This window comes from Sminthopsis crassicaudata, chromosome 2, assembly GCF_048593235.1.
Source record: "Sminthopsis crassicaudata isolate SCR6 chromosome 2, ASM4859323v1, whole genome shotgun sequence".
In the NCBI taxonomy this organism is placed as follows: Eukaryota; Metazoa; Chordata; class Mammalia; order Dasyuromorphia; family Dasyuridae; genus Sminthopsis; species Sminthopsis crassicaudata.
The window spans coordinates 311,798,415-311,822,074 of NC_133618.1; the positions used below are offsets into that span (position 1 = coordinate 311,798,415).

The window sequence follows — 23,660 nt, forward strand, 5'->3', positions numbered from 1 at the left end:
TTGCCAAGGGTCACACAGCTTGTGTCTGGATTTGAACTCAGCAACATGACTATTATAGCTATAGAACAAATCTCAGGCCATCAGCAGTCAGCTTGATCTGTCTTGTCGCTGTACTCTGATGACTCTGGAAGAGAGAGTGAAGCTTCTTTCTTTGCACAAGTTTTATCTCAGTTAAGTCCAATTCACTTATAAACCAAGGCATAACCCTCCTGACATTGCCAGTCATCTTCAAGAATGAAGAATAAAGAACAATAACAAGTCTCACTGTGTCTTATTTCCATCTAATTTACCCATCGACCACTGCTAGAGCAATTGTTTTAAACACAGATATATTCGCCTTACTCCATTGCTTAAAATCCTTTAATAAGTTTCTCATTGCATATTAAGTAATGCTCAGACTCATTTGCTTGGAGGCTGGTTCTACAAAGTGCATAGTTTTGCCTTTCTAACTTGCTTCTCTCCCCTCACTCCATGTTTCAATTAAGCTGGATGACCTACTACCTGCCATATACGCCTATTACTTTCCTTTTTATATACTTTTACTCATGCTATTCTTTATTTCAAAAATGTCCTTTTATGTCTTCTCATTACTAAATCCCATCCCTCAGGGCCAAACTTTTCTAGGAAGCCTTCAGATAGTAATGCCTTTTCTCTCTTGAGATGTATGCAACTAAGTCCTTACAATATGACAACATTATCAGTATTTATGTATTATATACTATAAGAGTAGGATCTAAATATAGTATCCTACCCAATGCCTAGCTCAGTGTTTGCTATACACATACTACTCCATGTTTATTGAATTGAAGTCACTCGCTGGAATGTGTCCATAGAAGGATGACCAGGATGATGAGGTTATTCAAAGCCATGTTCTGTGAACAAAATGAGCTGGAGGAATCAAAGATGTGTTAGAGGAAAGAAAACTTTGAAGAGGATACATGGTTATTGTCTTCAAATATTTGAAAGATCCACCTGGGAGTTATAGAGATATTATTTGTGCTAATTACAAATTAGATACTTGTGACATCTAATTACTTTACAAGCCTTAAATGCTGTATGTAAGATATTATTGTTATTACTATCATCAGGAGGTAGGTAGTGAACTCTCCTATTACTGGAGATATTCAAAGACTAGATGATTTTGGTTTAGAGATTCTGTTTAATGGATTCATGCTTCAGGCAGAAATTCAACAAGTGATTTTTTAAAGGTCCCTTTGAGTCTGAGATTCAACAAATCTACTATGTTCTCAATAATAATAATAGGGGCAGCTAGGTGGTGCAGTGGATGGAGTAGCAGCCCTGAAGTCAGGAAGACCTGAGTTCAAATTTGACCTCAAGCACTTAACACTTCCTAGCTGTGTGACCTTAAGCAAGTCACTTAACCCCAATTGTCTCAGCAAAATAGTAATAATAATAATTCCTTAATAATAAAAATTGTAATAATGATTTTATTTGTGTAATGTTTTATGTGATAATAATAATAGTAGACATTAATAAAACAGTCCATAAGAATTATTAAGTGCCTACTATGTGCCAGGCAATCAGCAAGTATTTATTAAGTACCTACAATATGCCAGGCAGTGTGCCAAGTATGGAGGATACAATAAAAGACAAAAGACACTCCCTGCTCTAAAGGTACTCATATTTTTAAAATTAAGAATTATTTTTAATCCATGTAATGTTTCAGAGGATGATAACAATCAACATCAATCAATAAACATTTATTAAGTACCTACTTTGTGCCTAAGTACCTATGTGGTTTTAGTGATATAAATTTCAATTCAGAACTTAGATTTCCAAAGTGCCTTGCATATTCAGATGGGTGCTATTATTATCTCTATTTTACAGATTGGAGTCATCAGAGTTAAAAGGACTTTTTTAGGTTAACACAGCTTAGGGTTTATAAATTGCTTTCACATATACTATTTCATTGATGTTTAAAACAAAACTGAGATAGGTAGGCAGGTAGTATTCACATTTTTTTTTTTTTAAAACATCATGATTCACTTAAGTAACTAGTTTGAGATTACACAATGACTGAACTAGAACCTCTTTTGATTCCTGGTTTACCCTGTATTATGGTGAAATTGCTTCTGGATTTAGACCTGGGTTCAAAACCAGCCTCAGGCACCTACTAGGTGTATGATTTGAGTTATTTAGGCTTAAATTCTATGTAGCTAGTAGTATAGGAGGTAGAGATCTGGACTGGGAGATAGAATGAACCTAAGTTCAAATTCTATCTCAGATATTTCTTACCTGTGTGATCTTTAGAAAGTCACTTTATCTCTCAGTTTGTTTCCTTATCTGTAAAAATGGGCTAGATAATCATAATAGCACTTATTTCTAATACAGAGGTATCAAACATAAGGCACTATAATAATATTCTGCATGCAGATCAAATCAGGTTTACATATAATTGGGAAGTATTTAACAAAATAAATAAAAGTACACTACAACACAGATAATGTTAACTTGTAGTTTTCTAAGTTAATATTGAACAACCTGGGATCCTTTTTAATTGATTTTGACACTATTGCTTTATGTAAAGCTTATAATGCTATATAAATATAAATTAATATTATTTAATTTCCTTTCCTGTAAAATGAGGACCCTTCAACTCAATGGTCCTAAGGGCACATTTAGGTCATTTTTGGTTCTAAAATTTTTGATCATACTTTTTTTCTTTTTTTTTTCTTGGGTGACTTGCTCAGGTTCACACAGCTAGTATTTGAGATAGTATTGGAATTCAGATCCTCCTGACTCAAGGCTGGGATTATGCGTTTTGATCCTGGAGTCCCTTGTCTCTGAGGACACATTTGAATTCAGGTCCTGATGATTCCAGGTCAGATGCTCTATACACTGTACCACTTAGCTGCCCCTTTGATCATACTTCCATCCACAATAAGGTTTCTCCCAATAAAAGCTTGACGAATTTAAGGTCTGAATTACACTCAGGCTGTTCGCTTTCCTAAGAGAGTTTCCGAATTCCCCTAGTTGGAGAGCAGCGCCCCCCCCCCCCCAATAAAGCATATCTACTTTCTCCTAGAACAGGAGTTCATCACTTTTGCCAGTCTTTCCCATCTTGGGGTGGAGTGGGCCCTAGAATCCTAGGCCCACTCAGGGAGTGCTATAGTCTAGGGGACAGGTAGAAAGCTTCCCTCACTCCTCTTCCTCTTCAGATCCATACAGGTCTCAGAAAAGTTGCTTTATAGGCACTGTCTAAAGAAGTGACATTCAAGCTCGTTTTCTCCCTCTCCAAGTGCTTTGGCAGTATGAGCTCCCAGAATTTAAAAAAAAAAAAAAAAAAAACATAATTTGTGGCAAGTAGAGTTCATAATCTGTTAATTTATTATCGTTTCTGTCGTCCTGGAGGGCCATTAGCAGAGGTAATAAAGGGAGATGTAATTATAGGATCTGAGGCCACTCCAGACACAGCTGCTGTCACTCGGCTCCCCATATTTCATCATCTGCTGGTGCTCTTGTCTTCCTGGGGAGAAAGAGACAGTGGCTACCCTGGGAGGAGAACCATCTCCCAGAGCCTCCCTAGTCAGTAAGGAGGCCCCTCCAGGAGGTCCCTCCCAAACCGCATGCAAATGGCAGGAGTGATAGATGCAGGAGTGGTGGGGAGGTGAGGCAGCACAGGGAGTGACAAGAGAGAAGGGGAGACCTCCCAGCAAAGGGAAGGCCTCCAAGCTACTTGGGGAGGATATTGAGCTAATAATGTTTGTTGAATGCAATTAATCAAGTAATTCCCATTCTTGGTTGTAAGCAAGGGCTCTCCATTTAATCTTCCCGCCCCACCTGGAAAGAAAGTCCTTTAAAGATTCAGATTTTTTTGCCTGGGAGGATGGGAAGTAAAATACGATGCAAAAATCACATGTTTAGGGGCAGACCTGGCCCTTAATTAAGTGGTAATGATACTGTTAATTCATGGAGGGCCTGTCTCTAAGGGGCTATCCCTTTTGCCCAGGCAGGATTTCCTTCAGTCCAGTATGGTTTATTTGTTGGTGTCAGATTTTGCAATTTACACTTGTGAAAGGGGTCCTGTGTCCTTAGAAATTGGGGGAGCAGGAAGGGAATGATAACTGAGAATTTGTTCCCCCTTTCACTTCAGACATGGTGTCTTCATTGTCCCTTGAACCCACCTTTGGTCACTGTGTTTTCAACTTGAACCCCTTTTCCCTCTCTCCTTTGTTGGTCAATATCTTATCTATCAGTGAAAATTGAGTTTCTCTCCTTACTCTCTCCATGAAATACTCATGATTTAACCTAGCTCATAGAGCCCTTTCACTCTCTGCACCTCTCTAATGTTTCTTGTCTGCATATCACTCATTTGGCAATAAATCACATCTTGCCTCATTAGCTCTCTTTTCATGTGTGTATATGTGTGTGTATGTGTGTGTGTTGGGGAGGAGGTGGTTGTTTCCAAACTAGACCCTCAAGAACTGCTTGGGTGCCATGTATGACTTTCTTCCCCTTCCCCTGACTGCAACTAACACAGACCTTGCAAGTGTTCAGAGTTTAATGAATATTTATTGATGCATTAGGTAATGGGTCCCAGGCCCCTCCTGCCTGGTCTGTCCCTGAACAACCTAAGGAATTCTGTTCTCTATCTCACTAGGAAAAAAATCTTTCAACTTGAGGAAGTCCAGCATGTACTACAGGGGTATAAGAAGCTTACTAAGTTGGGAGTGTGAATATTTGTTAAACAATTATATTATTTTATTGAAATGTATTATTTTATTTCTTATATGTTTTTGTACAATATATTTTTATGGAGTTTTATGAAATCAAGATTTTGTCAATCATCTTTTCTGAACTTTACTGACTGAGTGGAGACTCAATATTCATATACATACATCACACTTCTCAACAAAAATACAGCCCTAATGTGTTTGCATGCAAACTCAAATTCATTTGCTTTTAAAGTCAAATTAAATGGGTATGAGGTGACTAAAAATCTCAGAGTAGATTAAAAAAAAATTGGTAATTCATGGTCAGGGAAGGAGGACAAATAAAGCAAGGCTGTTTTGGGGCCCACCTCTACACAGATCACTCTCTGTCTTGCTTCCTCAGAGACTAATGGACAGTCATATTCAGCTGGGTTTTGCCATTGATCCCAACTGTGTTAAGTCAGTTCATTCAGAAACATTTGGTGTAAGCTTGTCTTCAGAGGGAATTGAAGAAAAGTACCACTCTCTTATCTTTTCAAAGATGGAACATCATAGATGTGGAGAGTCACCTACTGAGTTAAAGCTTAAAACTTCATTGAGATTTTTTGGGACACCGAGTACTCTCCGATATGGTTGATGCATTGATTGGTTTTGCTGACTTGCTTTTTTTCTCTTCTTTCTTTTAAAAAACTCAGTTAAAGGAACGATTCCCCAGGTAGGGAAGGGGAGGACATATTCATAAAGGAATAAATGAAATTAAAAGATGAAATAATGAAGTAATAAATAAAATGATAAAAGCACTTATTAGGTGCTTATTCTGTGCCAATCGCTGTGTTAAGAACTGGATATACAAATAGAAAAATAAAAACAAAAACCAACCACAATTCCTCCTTCAAGTTAGGAGAGATAAAACATATAAGAAAGTTCAGTCGTATGTGGAAGAAAAGTGAAGATAACCATTAGAAATACAAACAAATGAATTTTTGGACTGGATCTGTGATTCGCATTAAAACTTTCTGGTGAGAACTTTCTGCTCTCAAAGAATTATCTGGCCACTGACAGGTTAAATAATTTACTCAGGATTAAACAATCAATTTGTGTGTCAGAGATGGGACTTGTTCCAGGTCTACCTGGGTTGGAGTCTGGTTCTCTAACCATTATGCTATAATCCTCTCAAAAATAAAAGATGAAAAAAATTAAGCACATTGAACAGTGGTACTATTAAGATAGGGTTTATCTATAGTAGTCTGAACTTATGCTAATTAATTGTATCTATATCCTTTTAAATAATGATAACAGACATAAAAGTATTTTAAAGTTTGCTAAGTATTTTGTCTATATTATTTTATTTGGAGATTTAAATCTGATTTTAAGTCTAATATCCTCTATGTACATCTCAGACACTTACTATCTTTGTGAACTTGGGACTGTCTCAATTTTTTTGATTGGAAAAATGGGGATAATGATAGTGTCTACTTCACAGGTTGTTATGTGAATCAAATGAGGTTATATTTGTAAAAGTGTTTAGGATAGTCCCTGGCAGACAGTTAGTACTATATAAATGCTTATTCTCTTCCCTTTCTCATTTGCCCTTAAATTAAAACCCTGAGAACTCAGCACACAAACATATTTAGAACAGAAACAAGTTAATATTGGGGGGAATTTTATTTTTTCTAGTAGTTAGAATAATAACAATAATAACTGATTAATAGCAATAGTAACAGCTCACATTTATATAGCTCTTTAAGATTTATAATATATCTACTGTACCACTTAGTTTTCTCAAGTACAATATGATTCAGGGAAGGGGGAGAGGTCAACAAAAAAGGACAGCAAAAAGAGCAGCTGGATTCTGTTTTGTTTTACTGTACTATTAGGAGGTAAAGTAATAGTGTATAGAGCTCTAGGTCTGGAGCCAGATATCTGAATTTAAATCTGACCTCAGATACTTCCTGGCTATGTGGACAAGTCACTTAACTACTGTTTGTCTCAGTTTCTTCATCTACAAAATGGAGATGATAATAGAACTTACTTCTCAGGGCTGTTGCAGAGACCAAATGATACAATGATTCTAAAGTACTAATAGGTACCAGGCATACAGAGTAAAATTACATAAATATTATCTAGTATTATTATTAATTTGCTCCTCTGAAGCTTACAGTCCTAGAAAACATGTATTGAGTATTGAGAGTGACTTACCCTTACTTCACTATGAATAATTATTATAATAGCCCACCTTTTATATCAATTATAAGAGATAATATGGTACAGTGATTAGAGAGTCAGATGTCAATTTAGGACATTCTGGATTCAAGTCCTGCCTCTGGACAGTTCTTGGCTGTGTGATCCTGGGCAATACATTTGATTTCATTCTCTAGGAAAGTTTTTAAGTCTGTCAGTTGCAGAAGCATGAAGTTCTGTATTGCACAAAGGGAGTTACTTTAACCTGGGAATTCCCTATATCAATGGCATCACAGGTTCAGTCCCTAAACCATGCTTTCCAAAGTGTTTTATACCTAGATTATCACCTAATTTGATCCTCACATCAATCCAGTGAAAAGTTATGTGCAAGTATTATGGTTTCCATTTCAGAAAAGTGACATGTCAAGACAAATCAAGACATTTCCCAAAAAGGCTCATCAGCCGTAGGCTGTACAGGTTAATCTAAGAGGTTCAGGTTTTAGAGAAAAGGTCCTGTTTTGAGTCAAAATAGTTTAAAACCATCTGTATCTCAGCCCCAGTTCAGTGATCCCAACCCAAAGCCACATAGATGATAAGTAGCAGAGAAAGGATTCAAACTTAAGTCCATAGCAGTAAATTAATTTCAAGGAATCCACTGAAGGACAAGAAGAACCAGGGAAGACCATCCCTTTGAGGGAGACCACAGCAGCAGGAGAGTGGGCTGCAATGCAAAGAAGCTCAGGACAGAGAGAGAAAGGCAATGACACAGTCATGACACCAAGGGGCACTCAGCAGTTGTCAATACACAGCCCTTTCACCCTTCCCCCATGCTGACCACCCATGAGCTTCAGATTCAATATGCAAACTGGGAAGATTGTACTGGATCCTTAGCTGGGTTAGTGGAGCAATCCAGGCTGAGGTATCTTTAGCAGCAGCCTAACCCCACTCTTGGTGCTGAACCAGCAACAGGCAGCTTCGAAATACACTGAGTATATAATCCTCACTGGACTGACCTCCTTAGGAGAGGGTATACCCGCATTAACTGCCTGCAAACACATGCATGCTGAGGTGGAATAACATGGATGGCTTTCTATACTAAAAGGGGAATGCCTGGGGGAAAAGGGGAAAGGAGAAGTGACTCTGTAAGGTTTAGAAAGCTTTTCTAAAGTTGGCCATGTCAGCTCCCCAAACCAAAGAATCGAGGAGATACACGATATGAAATCCCAAACAATCAGTCTACTGGGCTAAATAATAACCATTTTTACTCTTATCTTTTTTTTTAATCCTTTCTAAATGCCAAAGTTTGGGTCTTACCTTCTCCCAACTAACTAGCTCCCAATGGTTCAAGCATGACAGAAGGAAGATAGTATAATAAGAGTGTTGGATCTTCCTACAAACTATGTGACTTTTTAAAAATTAACAACTTAGATTATTGGTCTAATTAGTAAGATGTGACAAGAGGTGAATTTTCTTTCTTGCAGATGATAAGACCTATCATGCAGGTTCTAGAAAGAGAAAGCATAGCCTAGTAGATTAAGCTTGAATGTGGAACCAGGAAGGTCTGTGTTTGAATGCAACCTAAGCCATATAGTGTGTAAGTCACTTAACCTCTTTGAAACTCAGTTTCCTTATCTGTGAAATGGGTATTAAAATAATACCTACCTCAGGAGACTGTTGTGAGGTTCAGAAAGGATAATAAATGAGAAGTGTTTCACAAAATTTAGCACAGCATAGAAACATCAGCTAATAATAGGTCAGGGTTTATTTCCCCCCCTTATTTGATTCTCACCAAGTCTGAGGTATGCAAGTGGGTTTACAGTGGTCTCCAATTTTAGTAAACATGCTTTTAAAAGAAAAGCTCTTGACATCATATTTTTATCAGAGCCATGACTAAAGTTACTGACGTTTTAAAACAGAGGCTGTATGAAGGTCAGCCATGGAGGAATATGCATATGGCTAGAGATATATCAAATCAAGTCACACTGGCTGCTCCTGGCAGAGATGACTGAAGGGGGCTGGGCTCTTTGCATATAGACTACATGGTTTCCCTGCAATGTTAAAACCTGAAACTCTCTGAAAGTCACAGAGCCCCAGTAAAGAAGACCAACCCCTGCCCAATCCTCGTTGATTCATGGCAGAAAATACTCAAGTTCAGAATGGGAGTCCCCACCCCAACACCACACCCTCCCTGCCCTCAGTTTATGTCCCTCACTGTCCTAATCTTTTTGTTTGCCCTCCTCTTTAACCAAACCTTAGATAACAATAAACGGCCCACACGAGGAAGGAGGGAGTCCTGCCCCACCCCCCAGCACCTAATCCACCAACAAAAATCTTAGAGCTCTGACAGTGACTTTTGAAGATATGGTGTACAGATCTCTAGAAATTAGGACAGTCAGAAGAAGAAAACATACCTCTGCCCTTCCTTTCTTGACAGCAGAATGGCAAGGGAGCCTGTGACTCGCTAAATCTGTAGTTTTCCACTGCTCCCAGCTGGGAGAGAGTGGTTAGGAAAATCCTATACTTTTGGCTCTCTGGGGTTAAGGGACCTGCTCTCTGAATGCTTTCTGCTGAATATAAGGTAATTAAAAACACCACCTGAGGTGGTGGTGATATCATTTCTCTGTGTACATCAACTGCTTCTGAGACCCATAGCACTTCTACTGCCTCTGCCACTGTCTCACCTTGGGCAGGGAGGTCCCCTCACCTTGATGAACCTTAGTTTCTTTCTTTGTACAATGGGAGTGATAATATTTCTATTACCTATCTCAGAGTTGTTGTAAAAAAAGTATTTTTTTAACTTTTCTATAATAACCTTTCGATAATCACATTCTGTAAATATGAGTTACCTCTGTTAATATTATTTAATTACTTTTGTTTTGTTTTGTTTTGCACTGGATCTATGTTTTCATCTTTGTAAGAGAACTCCTAATGTCCCAGTATGGAAACTATCTCTAGAGATCTAGATTGACAACTCCTTGTGATTCCTACTCTTAGAAAATGTTCAGCTTCACTAAGAGTTTAAATGACTTACCTTATGTCATATAACTATTTTATGTCAGAGAAAGAACTTGAAACTGGGTCACTCTGACTCTAAGATTGTTCCTCTACATACCATCCAAGGGCCTCAGCTTTCTCATTTGTAAAATGAAGCTACTGGTTCTGATGGTCAGCTAGATGGTATAGTGGTAGAGATGCTAGACTTGGAGTCAGAACTTTTCATCTTCCTGAGTTCAAATCTGGCCTCAGACTTATACTAACTGTGTGACCCTAAACAAGTCACTGAACCATGTTTGCCTCAGTTTCCTCATCTGTAAAATGAGCTGGAAAAGGAAATGGCAAGCCACTCTATTATATTTGCCAAGAAAATCCCAAATGGGGTCACAAAATGGGGAAGTCTAACTGAAAACAACTGAACAACAAAGTTCCCCAAAGATCTAAACTAATGCTCCTATATTCCTATAACTGTAACCCTTTTATTATTGTTATTCATAAAAATTATTGCTATTGTTCATAAATATTTATCTATGATCAATCAAGAAATATTTACTAATCACCTACTATGTAACAGGTACTGGGGATAAAAGAACAAACAATGAAACAATCCTTACCTAGAAGATATTTATGTTTAAACTTCTTTTCACCAGCAAAATAGGAGGAAAAGACAAAGAAAAAGTCTTACCTAAGATCCTCTTGCACAAAGTCGCCCTCAGGCTATCTGTTTTAAACTTCAGAAGGCCTGAATTTGGATTTTCTCCTGCATTCTCCCATGAATAGGAACAAGAGTACCAACCTTGGTATCTAAGGTTTTTTATCATCATTTTCCTATATCTGGGCCAAGGAATTCTCTATCCACATTTATTCCATGGAAATGACTTACCTGGAATGTGCTTGGCCCAGCCAATGATGACCACAAGCTCCCTGTCTGCCAGATCACAGAGGGTGGTCAGTGCTTTGATGTCACTCTCGGGCATGGTAGGGTCAGGCATGGCATAGATCTTCTCCGGCTCAGCCACCAAGAGATGGGAGACTATCTTAGTCACTGCAAGGGCCAAAGAGGGAAATGTGAGCACCTGGGAAGAAAGACAAAGAGTGCCTGGGGCATGCAGGAGGCAGACAGAGTAGGAGGAGCCAGAGGGCTTCACCCTGGACATTAGCAACATCTCAGCATCCAAAGGAATGCCATTTGTATGGACTCTGTGCTTTGGATTTCAGCATCTCTTGTGGGTGCACTGATGGAGGGTTCTGATAGGGTTCAAGAGCCAGCTCAACTACTATTCAAGGTAGATTGCTTTTTTTAAGACTCGATATAGACAGCATTTACATGTCAAGTGATATTTTTAGTTGCATTGGTTAGATAGACTTTTGTTCAGTCATTGTTCAGTTATGTTAGACTCTTCATGATCCTATTTGAGGTTTTCTAGGCAAAGATACTGCAATAATTTACCGTTTTCCTTTCCAGTTCTTTTTACAGATGAAGAAACTGAGGCAAACATGGTTCACACAACTGATAAGTATTTGAAGCCCAAGTTAACTCAGGTCTTCTGACTCCAGGCTGGGTCCTCTCTCTAGCCAGACCCCTTTACTAGAAAGACCTTTGCTACTCATTCTAGGGATAAAAAGTAGATGTGACATTCTAAGAAAGAAACCTGGGGCAAGACCTTCATGACTATAGACCATGACTTATAATCCTTTGCCTCTTCTCTAAATTCAATATTGTTGTTTGTCCTTCATTGTTGAAGAGGATCCTGACTTCAGGAAGGAAATGTCTTGACTTGCAAGTAAATTAGATTTAAGTGAGACAAGGCTGTGTGAAGTCACCAGGTGTTAGGATCTCCTCCAGAACCATCTAGATCCAGTAATAGGATACAAATTAGGATAACTGGAAATGGCCCTGGAAGCAGTAGCCTTTTAAAGTTAAGATCTTTCCCAAGTCTGTTTATTGGAGGCAATATCCATTCAATGATTAAGATTAGGCAAAAAATAAGGCGAGTATGAATTCATGAAGACTAACTTATAGAACAAGGGAGTATCTTATGAGTGCTAGGATCCAATGGTTGTGCTGCTACAGTCATGAATAAGTATATTAAATAAAATAAATTAAATTAAAATGCCTTAATACTATAAAGTTCTATATAAAAGTTAGGTTGCATTTCCTTGTTTGGCCTCTATCTCAATTCTCAAATGAAGCAAATTGAATAGGTGATCTTTAAATCCCATTCCAACTCTAAAATAATTCCAATTTTCTTAAAATGAAGCATCCTTTGTAACTCTTCAAGCACTCTATGAGTGGGAGTCATTAATATTCAATTACTACTCTCCCCCCCAGCAGTGTCTTGAAAAAGAATATCAGTTCCAGGGGAAGCCACAGGGTCAGGGAAGCAGAATGGATGCTGGGACAGGGGGACACCACATATGGCTAGTACTTACAGGGTTTTTTGGCTGGAGGAGGAATCTGTAAGCTCAGGTAAGTGCTGCTTTCCGAGTCCAGCCTTCGCTTGTATTTCTGGCGACCTCCTCGAACTCTGTCAAGGCGAACCCCTGTCCAGAAACAAAGGAGATGGAGAAAAATCCTAGATGTTTACTGGCCATACTCTCACTAGTCTCTGAACTGGGCTTCTAAATGTCAACATCAAGCAATTCCTTTATGAGATCTATTTCAAGAAAAGTGGGGAGTGAGGTAATAGTGTTAGGAGTCTAAAAAGTACTGGGAACAGATATTTATAGTGAGCCTCTACTGGGTCTGTTGTCCATTCAAACACTAATTAATAATCAGTATCCCAAAACCTTAATCAACACCTTTCTGAGATCAATCTATAGCAGAAATTAACCCTCTTAAACTTGCTGAAATCATCTGTTTTAAAATGTGCAAAGTACTCTATTAGCTTCAGAATTAATCAAACAATAAACATTTATGAAGGAGCTACTGTGCCAGGCACTATGCTAAGAGATGGAAATACAAAAAGAGGTAAAAAAAAAAAAATTCTTGTCACGAGACAAGAGACAAGATACAAACATATATAAGCAAAGAAAACTCTGTACGTATAAGTGGGAAATAACAGAGGGAAGGCACTAGAATTTAGAGTGGTTAGGGCAGGCTTCTTGTAGAAGGGAAGACTTTAGTTGGGACTTAAAAGGAAATAAAGAGATCAGTAGTTAGGAGCAGAGAAGGGAGAGAATTCTGGGCATGGGAGAGAGCTAGAAAAAAAAAAAGTCAGGAGTTGAGAGACAGAGAGCCCAATTCAGATAAAAACTCCTATTTGGCATTTAAAGCTGTTCATATGGAGGAGTAGGGGGTTCTAGGTCTATCCTATCTTTCCAATGGTCTTGCATTCTACTCCATGAACTCTGTATTTCAGCCACATTGACCTACCTGCTTCTACTCACACACAGCACTCCCTCTAATTCCCTATTCTGGCTGTGCCCCAGGCCTGGAATGTTCTGCCTCCTTCCCTTTGCCTCTTCATTTTCCTTGCTTCATTTTAAGACTCAGCTCCCAACTCAAAAGTTCTTGTTTGGTGTTCCCCACCATTAGTGCCTTCCCTTCCGAGAACTTTACTCTGCATATGTGTTGTATGTGCCCAGTTATTTATTTCCTCTCTCTCTCATTAGAATCTCACCTCTGGTAAAAATCATTTTTGCCTTTCTTTATGTGATCCTTGGTTATGCAGTGCCTGATCCCATAGAAAGTGCTAAATAAATGCCTGCTAAGTATGATAGCTGATTCTCACACAGAAATTTAAGGTTTGCAAACAGACAGAGAGTCAGAGACAGATAGGCAGAGACAGAGACACAGAGAGAGAGACAGAAGGACAGAGGCAGAGACAGACAGAAACAGAGAAAGAGAGAGAAACAGACAGACAGACAGACAGACACAGAGATACACGCACTCAAACTAATTCAATCCTCACAGCAACCCTATACAGTAGATGCTATGAATATTTTCATTTTAGTGAAGAAGAAATTTCAGTTAAAAGAACTGTGACTTGTCCAAGGTGATTTAAGTGACTTGAAGTTGGATTCAAATCCAGATCTTTCTGACTCCAAGTGTGGCTATTATCCACAATATAAACTTGAGTTATCTTCAGAGGGACTCTAAACCCAAAAGGGAGAAATATAAAGTAAAAGGACGTTTTTGCTTAGGTGTGCATAGATAATCTTTGCTAATGGTCCCCTCTAATATGGAATGTTAAATTCCTTAGTGGGGAGTGCCCCCTTCCCTCCTTCTTCCCCTGACCCCCCTCCCGGCCCCACCTCCCTGGGAGAGGGAGAAAGCTGTTCCATTTCAATAGCTCCCTCTACAGGTAATAGGGTAAATTGTTGAAACTAGAGCTAACCAGGTCATTTCACATCCAAGGAAATCTGGGTTTGACATGGGGCAAATCCCTATTCCCCCTCAAAGGTCTCATCTAAAAGAACCTTTCTTGGCCTACAGGTGAACTAACAGCTTGACACCCAGCTTATGTGCCCTGGAAGGTGACGGCTGCTGCTGACGTGGAAAGGAGCTGAAGCAGGACTTTCCATAAGCTTAAGAGTTAGAGACCTAGTATTTAGATTGCGTAATCCCTCTCTGTTAGCACGCTGGAGGATTAAAGGACTATGAAAATCCTAACCAATTCTCTCCCTTCCCAGGATAGGACCAACACTCATGTGCAGTGTGATACTTCAGGATCAAATTCCCACGGTTTATGTCCCAGACAGTGGGCATCAAAGAAACACTAAAATACAATGTGTCTAGGATAGTACCATCAACTTCATGCTTTGTGAATAGTAACAAGTGTAGCCATAGTTGAAACCTCAACCTGCTAAGATTCATGGGAGTGCTACAAATAAACCCAATCACTTATTACCAGTAAGAGAGTTCTTTCCCTCTCCTCAGTTTTTCTGACTACTTCCCTCATTCATTAACAATTCTTTTTAGAAGGTAATGGTTATTTTATTTTTCCAAATAGATGCAAAGATAGTTTTCAACATTCGCCTTTGCAAAACAAATTCTTTTAAACCAGAAAGTCTGTATAAGAATTTTTTCTCTAATAAAGTCAATTTACAGGAAGAGGAATCTTTGATCAAAAAAAGACATAGATGGCCAGAAAACAAGTCGTTAAGTGAAAATTATTAATAACAATAAAATGTTAAAATTAACATTTATTGAGCACTTTCAGCTTTACAAAGCACTTTATATGTTATCTCATTTGAACTTCACAACAACCCTGAAAGGTAGATGCTATATTATTGATCCCATTTTACAGAGATATACACAGAGACAGAGAGATTATGACTGCCTTCTCTGATGGTTGCCAAGCAATCTGGTATCGCCAAAGTGCATTGGACTTGGTATCAGAGAGTCTAGTCTGGATGTCTATCTTTGTCACCTGCTACCCATGTGACCACGTACAAGATAATCTTTTCTCTAGACTTCATTTCTCCTTTGTATAATGAAGGGATTCAACTGGAAAGCGTCTTCCAGTTCTGGATCATAACCATCTTTAATTCTTCCTTTTTAGAACTTTAGGGTAAACATAGGTAAAACTATGAAGAAGATAAACAAGTACAGTTGCCCCTGAAGAGAGTCTTAATATAATTCATGACCATAAAGTAGTTGATTTAGAGTTTGTCAGGAAGGTAGGAATGAAACGCAGAGATCTGTGCTTGCTTCTGATGATTATTGTTAGTTTTATTAATTACTTTAGTAAATACACAAATAGCTTACTTGTCAAATTTGCAGACGACAAATTTGAGGAGACAGAGCAGAATTTAATGAGAAAATTTAAGAGAGATAAATATACAAAGTTTATATATTCTTTATTTTTTATTTTAACTCCAGTTAAGGAAATCAGCTTCAGAGACAAGATGAACAAAGGATGATTTTTGGTGAACTTCAAATATGAGTTGACAGTGTGATGTGAAAAATCAGTCAGTCAACAAACACTAAGGACCTATTATGTGCTAGGCACTATGATAAGCGCTGTGGATACAAAGTGCTTTCAAGGATTTCACAATCTAATGGGGGAGACAACATGGAAATGATTATATTCAAATAAAATAAATGCAGGATAAATTGAGGGTGGGGGCAGATTTCTCATAAGGAAGGCATTAAAATTAAGTAGATCTGGAAAAGGCTTCTTATAGAATGTGGTATGTTAGTTGAGAACCAAAGGAAGTCAAGGAGTAGAAATGAGAAGGGGGAGAATGCCAGGCATGGGAGACAGACAGTGAAAATACTCAGAATCCAGAGATGGAGTATTGTGTAAAAGAACAGAATCACTAGATTGTAAAGTAGTTTGGGATAGTGTAAGGTATCAGAATATTAGAAAGGTAGAGAAGACTTGTGTTATGAAGAACTTTAAAATCCAAATAGAAGATTTTATGTTTGATCTTCAAGGTAATAAAGTGTTAAGGGACAGGTCAATTCTTAGAAAGCCTCCACAGCTGTGGATCACAGCATCTGAAGGAGTCGCAGGGCAGCCTTTGCTGACAAAGGTGTGAATGAAATAAATTGGAGGCAGAGTGAAGACCTCCATTCTGCATGTCTGGGTTGGATCTCCAACAGCCACCATCAGGTGGCTCCCGTATATTCCAGTAGCTCTTGTGTATTACAACAATAGGGAGCCATGGGAGTTTATGGAACAGTCAGATTTGTATTTTAGGAAGATCAATTTGACTGTTGAGTAGTAGATAGATTGTAGTGGGTAGAAACTTGAAGCAGGAAGAAAATAGGCTATGGTATGGAGGATAAAGTCCTACACTAAAGAGGTTGTAGTGTCAGAGGAGAGAACCAAGTTATAACTGTAGAAACAACAAGAATTGACCGTTGGTTGGATATGGGGGGGTGAGAGAGCATGAGGATTTGAGGATGATACCTAGGTTGTCAGCCTGGGTGACAAGGAGGATTGTGATGTCATTGGCAATAATAGAGAAGTTGGGGGGGAGTTTGTTTGGGCAGGGGAGGGAAGAGAATAAGATAACGAGTTCAATTTGCGACATATTGAGTTTACGATGTCTATAGGACACTTGGTTCAAGATGTCTAAAAAGAAGCTGGAGGGACAGCTAAATGGCACAGTGGATAGAGCACTGGCTCTGGAGTCAGGAGGCCCTGAGTTCAAATTCGACCTCAGACACTTCACACTTCCTAGCTGTGTAACCCCAATCACCTCACAAAAATAAATAAACAAATCAATAAAAGACAGTTGGAGATGTGAGACTGGAGGACAGAAAACAAATTAGATCTGGACAAGTGGATCTGAGAGGCATCTGAAAGTTCCAACGTAGGGAAGCCCTTTAGCAAGAGGCTGTGCCCACAATAAATACAATTTGCAGGGGACCTTGCCTAGAATGCCCTTGGTACCTCATCAGCTTACCTAGGCATCTTTCAGGGACTAGTATGAGTCCTTCAATCTCCTCTGACTACTTAACTCTAAACTCAGAGAGCACAGTGTGTATCTGTGCCTCATTCTTTTATGTTCTGTGTTTCTTCTCCACAGCATTTACTAGCTTAGCCCTTCTTTTTCCTCCAGATGGCCTCTGGGATTTTAATAGAAGGAGAAGGAAAAAAAAAAGTCTAGTGTGTTCTTTGGAAGGTAGGAGGCTCCTTTAAAGGCAGCTGGATTGGACATTCCCTGGGGGCACCTTCAGTTTCTGTGATGTGCAGTCAGGGAAAAGAGAGGGAGGGAGGAATGGGGGAAGGAGGAGGATTGGCTTTCTGTTTTCCCTAGAGTGACGCAGAGAAGACTATAGTACACTTGCAAAGGACACAGAAGGAAAATGGCTACACAGGTTGTCTAGAAGTATTTGGGATCCTTAATCAGATTATGGGAAGGAAAAGGCTTCATTGCATTACAAGTAGATTCCTTTTTCTTTCTTTCTTTTTTTTTTTTTTAACCACTACAACCCCAAAGAGTGAGGCAATACCCAACTCTGCTCATTTAAGGCCTTGGCAGGTTAATTTTATCCATATCCCTTCTTTCCCATCCCTGATTGACATTCCTGAAGTCAATGAAAAAGAACTACAGAGTTGTCAGAGATATTAGAGGTTATCTAATATTGCCCTTCCTCCCCCCCTCAAAAAAAAATCACCAAAAATAGCTCAGGACCTGAACAAACAACAGAGAAGCCTATCTTGGCATTGGTGTCAGGGGAGAAGATGAGAGCCTCCATTTGACACATCCACTTTCTTTGTAAGAATCGGTGCATTTATAGCCTGTGATCATTTATGTGGGACCAGTCAAGGGTTCTGATTTGATCAGAATTAACATTCTTAGGAGCAGAGATCTCAACTAATAAGCCATCCATTCCAACCCATGTTTCATAACTATACTTTCAAGGTCAAAATTACCATGAACCTGGGGCCTTTTAAATTTGTTTCATTAGACCACAAACCTAGGGTTACACAGATGAGCTTCAAGGAGGTTAAGAGACTTTTGTCCAAGGTCATAGACATCAGAGGCAAGAATCAAACTCAAGTCCTCTGATTTCAGAGGCAGCATTTTACCAACTATACCATGAAACTCCTCATGCAAGGGACCAAAGATGAACTTGGACCTTTGAGGCTTGCCTTTGTTTCTCACTCATATAGCCCCGTTTATTCTGATTCAGGACCAATATCACCTGGAGTAGGTTTTGTGCCAGTAAGCATATAATCCCAACCTAAACTTGGGCACAGAACAAGGGAACAAAGAGCACTCCTCTCAAGGTCATTTTTCTCCAACTCTCTAGATAGAGATTTTTGCCTTTGACTAAAAGTCTTCCTTCTATTCTCATCTGGGGCCCCCAGTAGGAGGCACCCAGGTTGACGAATCCCATACCTCCCCTCCTTTATTCTAACTTCTTTGCTTTGAACACTATTATGAGACCAGCCTCAAGTTTCTTGGGAAGGGGAATCCTGCCAGCCTGGGCCTCTGCAGTACATCCTGATTTGCTGATCTTTCCAAAACCTTTCCATCAGGCCACGTCAGAGAAATGCAGGCATGTCTGCCTGGCGAGTTCTGGATCAGATGTCCACTTGCTCCCTCGATAACATCAGGCTTTTGACTTTTTTTTCTTAATGGAGGTAAAATAATTCCTGCTTCCCCCGACATCCTCCCCCTTCCCACTTCTTTCATTCTTTTTTTTTTTTTCCTTTCTCACAGCTGGACTAGATCCCAGTTTTTTGGAAGTAAAAATAGCAAAGTGTGCTGAGGAGGGGGCTGGGGGAAGGAAGGGAGGGCAAGTTTAAGTTTCTTTCTTTTATTCTCAGACCTAAAAATAATTTGTGATAGCTTGTGAAGCACAGCCCTAGATGGTGGGCACTGTGGGCCTATCCCAGTGGCAGCTGTCAGATTGAGTTATAGGGCTCACATCACTTCATATTGGAGCTGATCAAAAGCTAATGAATTGGTAGGAATTGAGCTAAACCCCTCACCAGTCAGGAAGCTTGAATTGTCCCAATCATCATGCTTATTGCTCTCTCCTCTTGCAACCTCCTAAAAGCGTCTGCCTCATCTGCCTGAGAAAAACCATATTTAAGATAATCATAGATAGGAATGAGGGTCAGCAATGGGTGGCTTTATTCCTTAGGGGAATCTCTCTTCTCAAACACAGCACTTGACCAGAAATCTGTGCCCTCCTAATAACTGGCCACCAAGCTGCCTTCATTCTCTCCCATTCAAAATGTCTTCTGAAAGTATCACCTGCCTGGAAATTTATTCTCTGAACGAATGGGAATTTTGTCCCTCCTCCCCAATAAAGATAAGGCTTGTTGAGTCATAAGTACTTGCTTCTTCCTCTAAACGAAAGCTGGGAAAGAAATAGCACAAAAAGTCAGCATCATTAATGCTGCCTTAAACAGAAGCTTCCCCAGAGCACAAACCATACCTGGTGACAGATGCTTTTTTGATTCCTGCTTGTTACAGAATTCCACCATCTCCAGTGGGATCCCAGAAGCCATCTGGTCTAAACTGGACCTGACCAGGGATAACTTTGACAACAGACACAAACCTTCCATGATGAGGAACCGCAACCATTCTGCTTTTGGACAGTTTCTAATCCTCTCATTTTCAACCTTCCTCCATACTTTGTGGGTCAGCCCACATGAGGTTCCTAATATGCTGAAGATGTGGGATAACTTCAATTTTATTTTATATTTGCATATATAAAAATAAAAAAATATATGTATATATTTATTTGTTACCACAGATTGAAATAAATTCAACTTCCACACACCATGATCATAGCTGTTGTTCTTGCAAACTCTTTCCTAGTTCTGTCAGGGTTTTCTTGTGAGCTGTAAAAACACCTGCCTGCCTTAGATGTGAGAGTTATTTTTATTTGTCTCCTTTGTCCTGGCAATGTAATCTAATGTCAGCTGGGAGGGGAGAATGACACAAATCTAACCTCTTGACAACATTGAGGCTTCAAAGAGGAAAAATTCATTGATCAATATAGATGAAGAAGTAGACAGTTATTTGAGGACTAATGTCTGCTACTCAGCAGGTTGAGTAAATAATGTTGTTGAATGTTGATGATGATGATGATGACATTTTTCTAATGCTTCAGGTTTGCAAAGAACTTTATATCCAATGTCTCAGGTAGAATATTGAATGTGAAGTTAGGAATTTTATGTCTTGCCTCAGACACTTATGAGTTGTGTGGTCCTGAGCAAGATACCTAACTTCTCTCTGCCTCAGTTTCCTCATCTGTAAAATGGAGATAGCAATAAAATTTAGAGTGGTTGTGGGTATCAAAAAAGGTAATATATGTGAAGTATTCTATGAACCTTAAAGCAATATAAAAATATTAGCTATTATCTCTACAAAAAATTCTTGTGACATAGTTGCTATTATCCCTTTTTTATAGATGAGGAAAATTACTGAGAGTGGTTATGATTTGCCTAGTGTCACATAACTCAGAAACATCTGAGGAAAGATATTAGGTGTAATTCAAACTTTAGATACAAGCATCATAGGCATGAGGTTAGTAGACAGAGTATGATCTATAAATAAAGTCAACAGGTCTTTTCTATTGATATTTTGTCTCTTATAAGCATATTCATTCTTTAGGCCAAATATATACTGTTTCCGTGCTGATCTCTTCCCTTTTCTTGTTATTATTCAGTTGTTTCAATTGTGTCTAACTCTTTGTGATCCCATTTGGGACTTGCCTGGCAAAGATATTGGAGAGGTTTGCCATTTCCTTCTCCAACCCATTTTACAGATGAGGAAACTGAGGCAATAGGGTGAAGTGATTTGCTTAGGGTTACAGAGTTAGTAAAAAGGGCTTTATCCATCCTACCTATTAGTTGCCTGACAAAAATGACTGCCATTTCCAAAGCCCCTGATTTCTAGGCACTGATCATTAAAAACTCACAGTCCCTCATAATACATGTTCAACTCAGTCTGTAATTCTCCCAAAACAAGCGAAAGGCTTGGCAAGTGGGAGAGGAAACCAATTTACTGCATTTTTCAGTTATTACTCTCCCATCACAGGCAAATGTGAGTGAATGGTCCAGAGTTCAGGGATGTTAAGAAGTTTTGTGTTCTTAAAAGCTGATGTATATTGGGGGGTGAGGGGAAGGAGGAGGAAGGATGCTGACATCAGAGTTTCTCAACTATACTTCTATCCTATCCTCTGAAGTGCAGGAAAGTTGGTTTGTTTCCGAATATGAGAATACTTTAGAAAAGAAAAAGAATTTTTAAAAGTGAATCGTCTCTGATTCACTTTCTTCATTTGGATGCCCAGAAAAGTGATATTTCTGGCACGGGCTAGAGGCAGAATACTCTATAAATACAAAACCATTAAATCTCATGCAGTCAGGAACCCGATCAGGGCTGCCTTTTAATTTCCTGACATGAGCTGGCCACTAACCCAATTACCCAGAATCCCCGGAGGAGTCCTCATCCTTCCCAGCAAGCACAAAGAGGGAGTGAGAGCATATTGCATGGATGTCAGCCCAGCTTTGGCTGAAATCAAATATCTTTTAGAAAACACATGGGTAAAACTGGAGGAGGGGAGAAGAGATGAAGAGAAGAAGGAAAGGGAGCAAAAAGGGTTTCAATGAGAATTCTAAGGCCAGTTTGCTCCATGGACACCCCAAACTGGCCCCTTGACTTAGGAACCATCCTGGAAAATTCTTGGCAAATTCTTCCTATTCCTTTATTCCTGGGTACAGGGTCCCTGTATATGCTATAAGCACCCAAAAAAGAGAATTCTGGTTTCCCAAAGCCAATTTTTTAAAAATCTCTACCAACTCTTCCTTCGTAGTCTGTTCTGTATTCTTAGGATTGGGAGAGAATGAGATAGTATTTGGGACAGGGTTTTTGCTGTGTTCTCCCAAGTACATACACACATGCAACTGGAAAGAGGCACTTTATTTTTCTCCTTAGCTACTTTCTTCTAATTTTGGACCCTCTGGGGAAGGAGGGGAATCCCTGCTCCTTCCTTTAGGATTAAATTCTAGAACAATGATAGAAAAAGTAATTCACCCGATTATTAGAGGCAACTAGATGGCAAAGCAGAGAGGGCACTAGGCTTAGAGTCGAAAGACATGAGTTCAAATTCTATTTCACACACTTACTAGCTATATGACTCTGGGCAAGGCACTTAATCTCTATCTGCCTCATTTCCCAATTGTAAAATGGGGATAATATTAGCACCCATTTTCAGTGTTCCAGTAGAGCAAAGGAGATAATATTTGTAAAGGACCTGGTACTTAGAAGGTACAAAATAAATGTTTGTTCCCTTCCCCTTTCAGCTTACAAAGCATAATAGATGTTCAGTTTCATGTGCAATCATCTTTTTTTTTTAATTTAAATTCCACTGTTTATGGAAATGATTATTTTATTTCATAAATTGAAAATAAACTAAATATTTTTAAAAGCATTAACAAAGCATTTACCTTAAAATAATCTCATGAAAGAGATGCAAATGAAATCCCAGGTGACAAAGACTAGGGAAGTAAATCAACTGGCTTAAGATCACACTGCTAACTAGTAATGGCAACAGGATTTGAACCCTAGTCTTCTTGTCCCAGCAGATAAAGGCCTGGCATCAGAAAGACTCATTTTCCTGAATTCAAATCTGGCCTCAGACACTTTCTGTGTGACCCTAAAAAAGTCACCAAACTCTTTTTGCTTCAGTTTCCTCATCTGTAAAATGAGATGAAGAAGGAAATGGCAAACTGTTCCATTATCTTTGCCAAGAAAACTCCAAATGGGGTCACAAAGAGTCATATATGATTGAAAATTACTGAATAACAGAGTTCAAAAGTATAAGATCTTTGACCTTTTCTTCATGATCACTGAGAATCAAGGATTGAGAAATATTAATTCTGACAGGGACTGAAACATGTTAAGTAATTTGCTGTGGGTCACCCAGCTGGCTTGTCTGAGGTATCATACCAACCTAGGTCTACTTGATGACAAGTCCAATCCCATGTCCACTGTATCCTTCTCCCCCTTTATTCACAAAAGGGGAGGGAAAATGAATATAAATGCCTAGAACTGTTTGATTAATTGCTATGGAAAACCCTGCAATATAGATAAATATAATCTAAATGTGAGAGAGAAAGACGCAAACAGATCAAGAGATTGAGAGAGAGAAAACAGAGATAAAGAGACGAACACATACATCCCTCAAAATATAAACTAGGAGCTGTTTCCTTTTTTTTTTTCAGAGAATATTAGTGGAGTCCTTTGAAATTATCTAGTCTAATGTTTTCTTTCTTTCTTCAATGCTGAGGCAATTGGGGTTAAGTGACTGGCCCAGGGTCACACAGCTAGGCGGTGTTAAGTGTTTCTGACACTGGATTTGAACTCAGGTTCTCCTGACTTCAGGGC

At 39.0% G+C, this 23,660-nt stretch overlaps 1 protein-coding gene across 1 annotated transcript in view; it reads right to left on the reverse strand.

The window, feature by feature from the left end:
* The window catches only part of ESRRB (estrogen related receptor beta), a 138,755-nt gene that overhangs the window by 18,961 nt on the left and 96,134 nt on the right, over window positions 1-23,660 (reverse strand). Inside the window, exons 4-5 of the mRNA XM_074285119.1 lie at window positions 12,282-12,392; window positions 10,732-10,893 (exon numbers count right to left, since the gene is read on the reverse strand). Of these exons, the coding sequence (XP_074141220.1) occupies window positions 10,732-10,893; window positions 12,282-12,392 (273 nt within the window). The remainder of the gene's footprint in view (window positions 1-10,731; window positions 10,894-12,281; window positions 12,393-23,660) is intronic.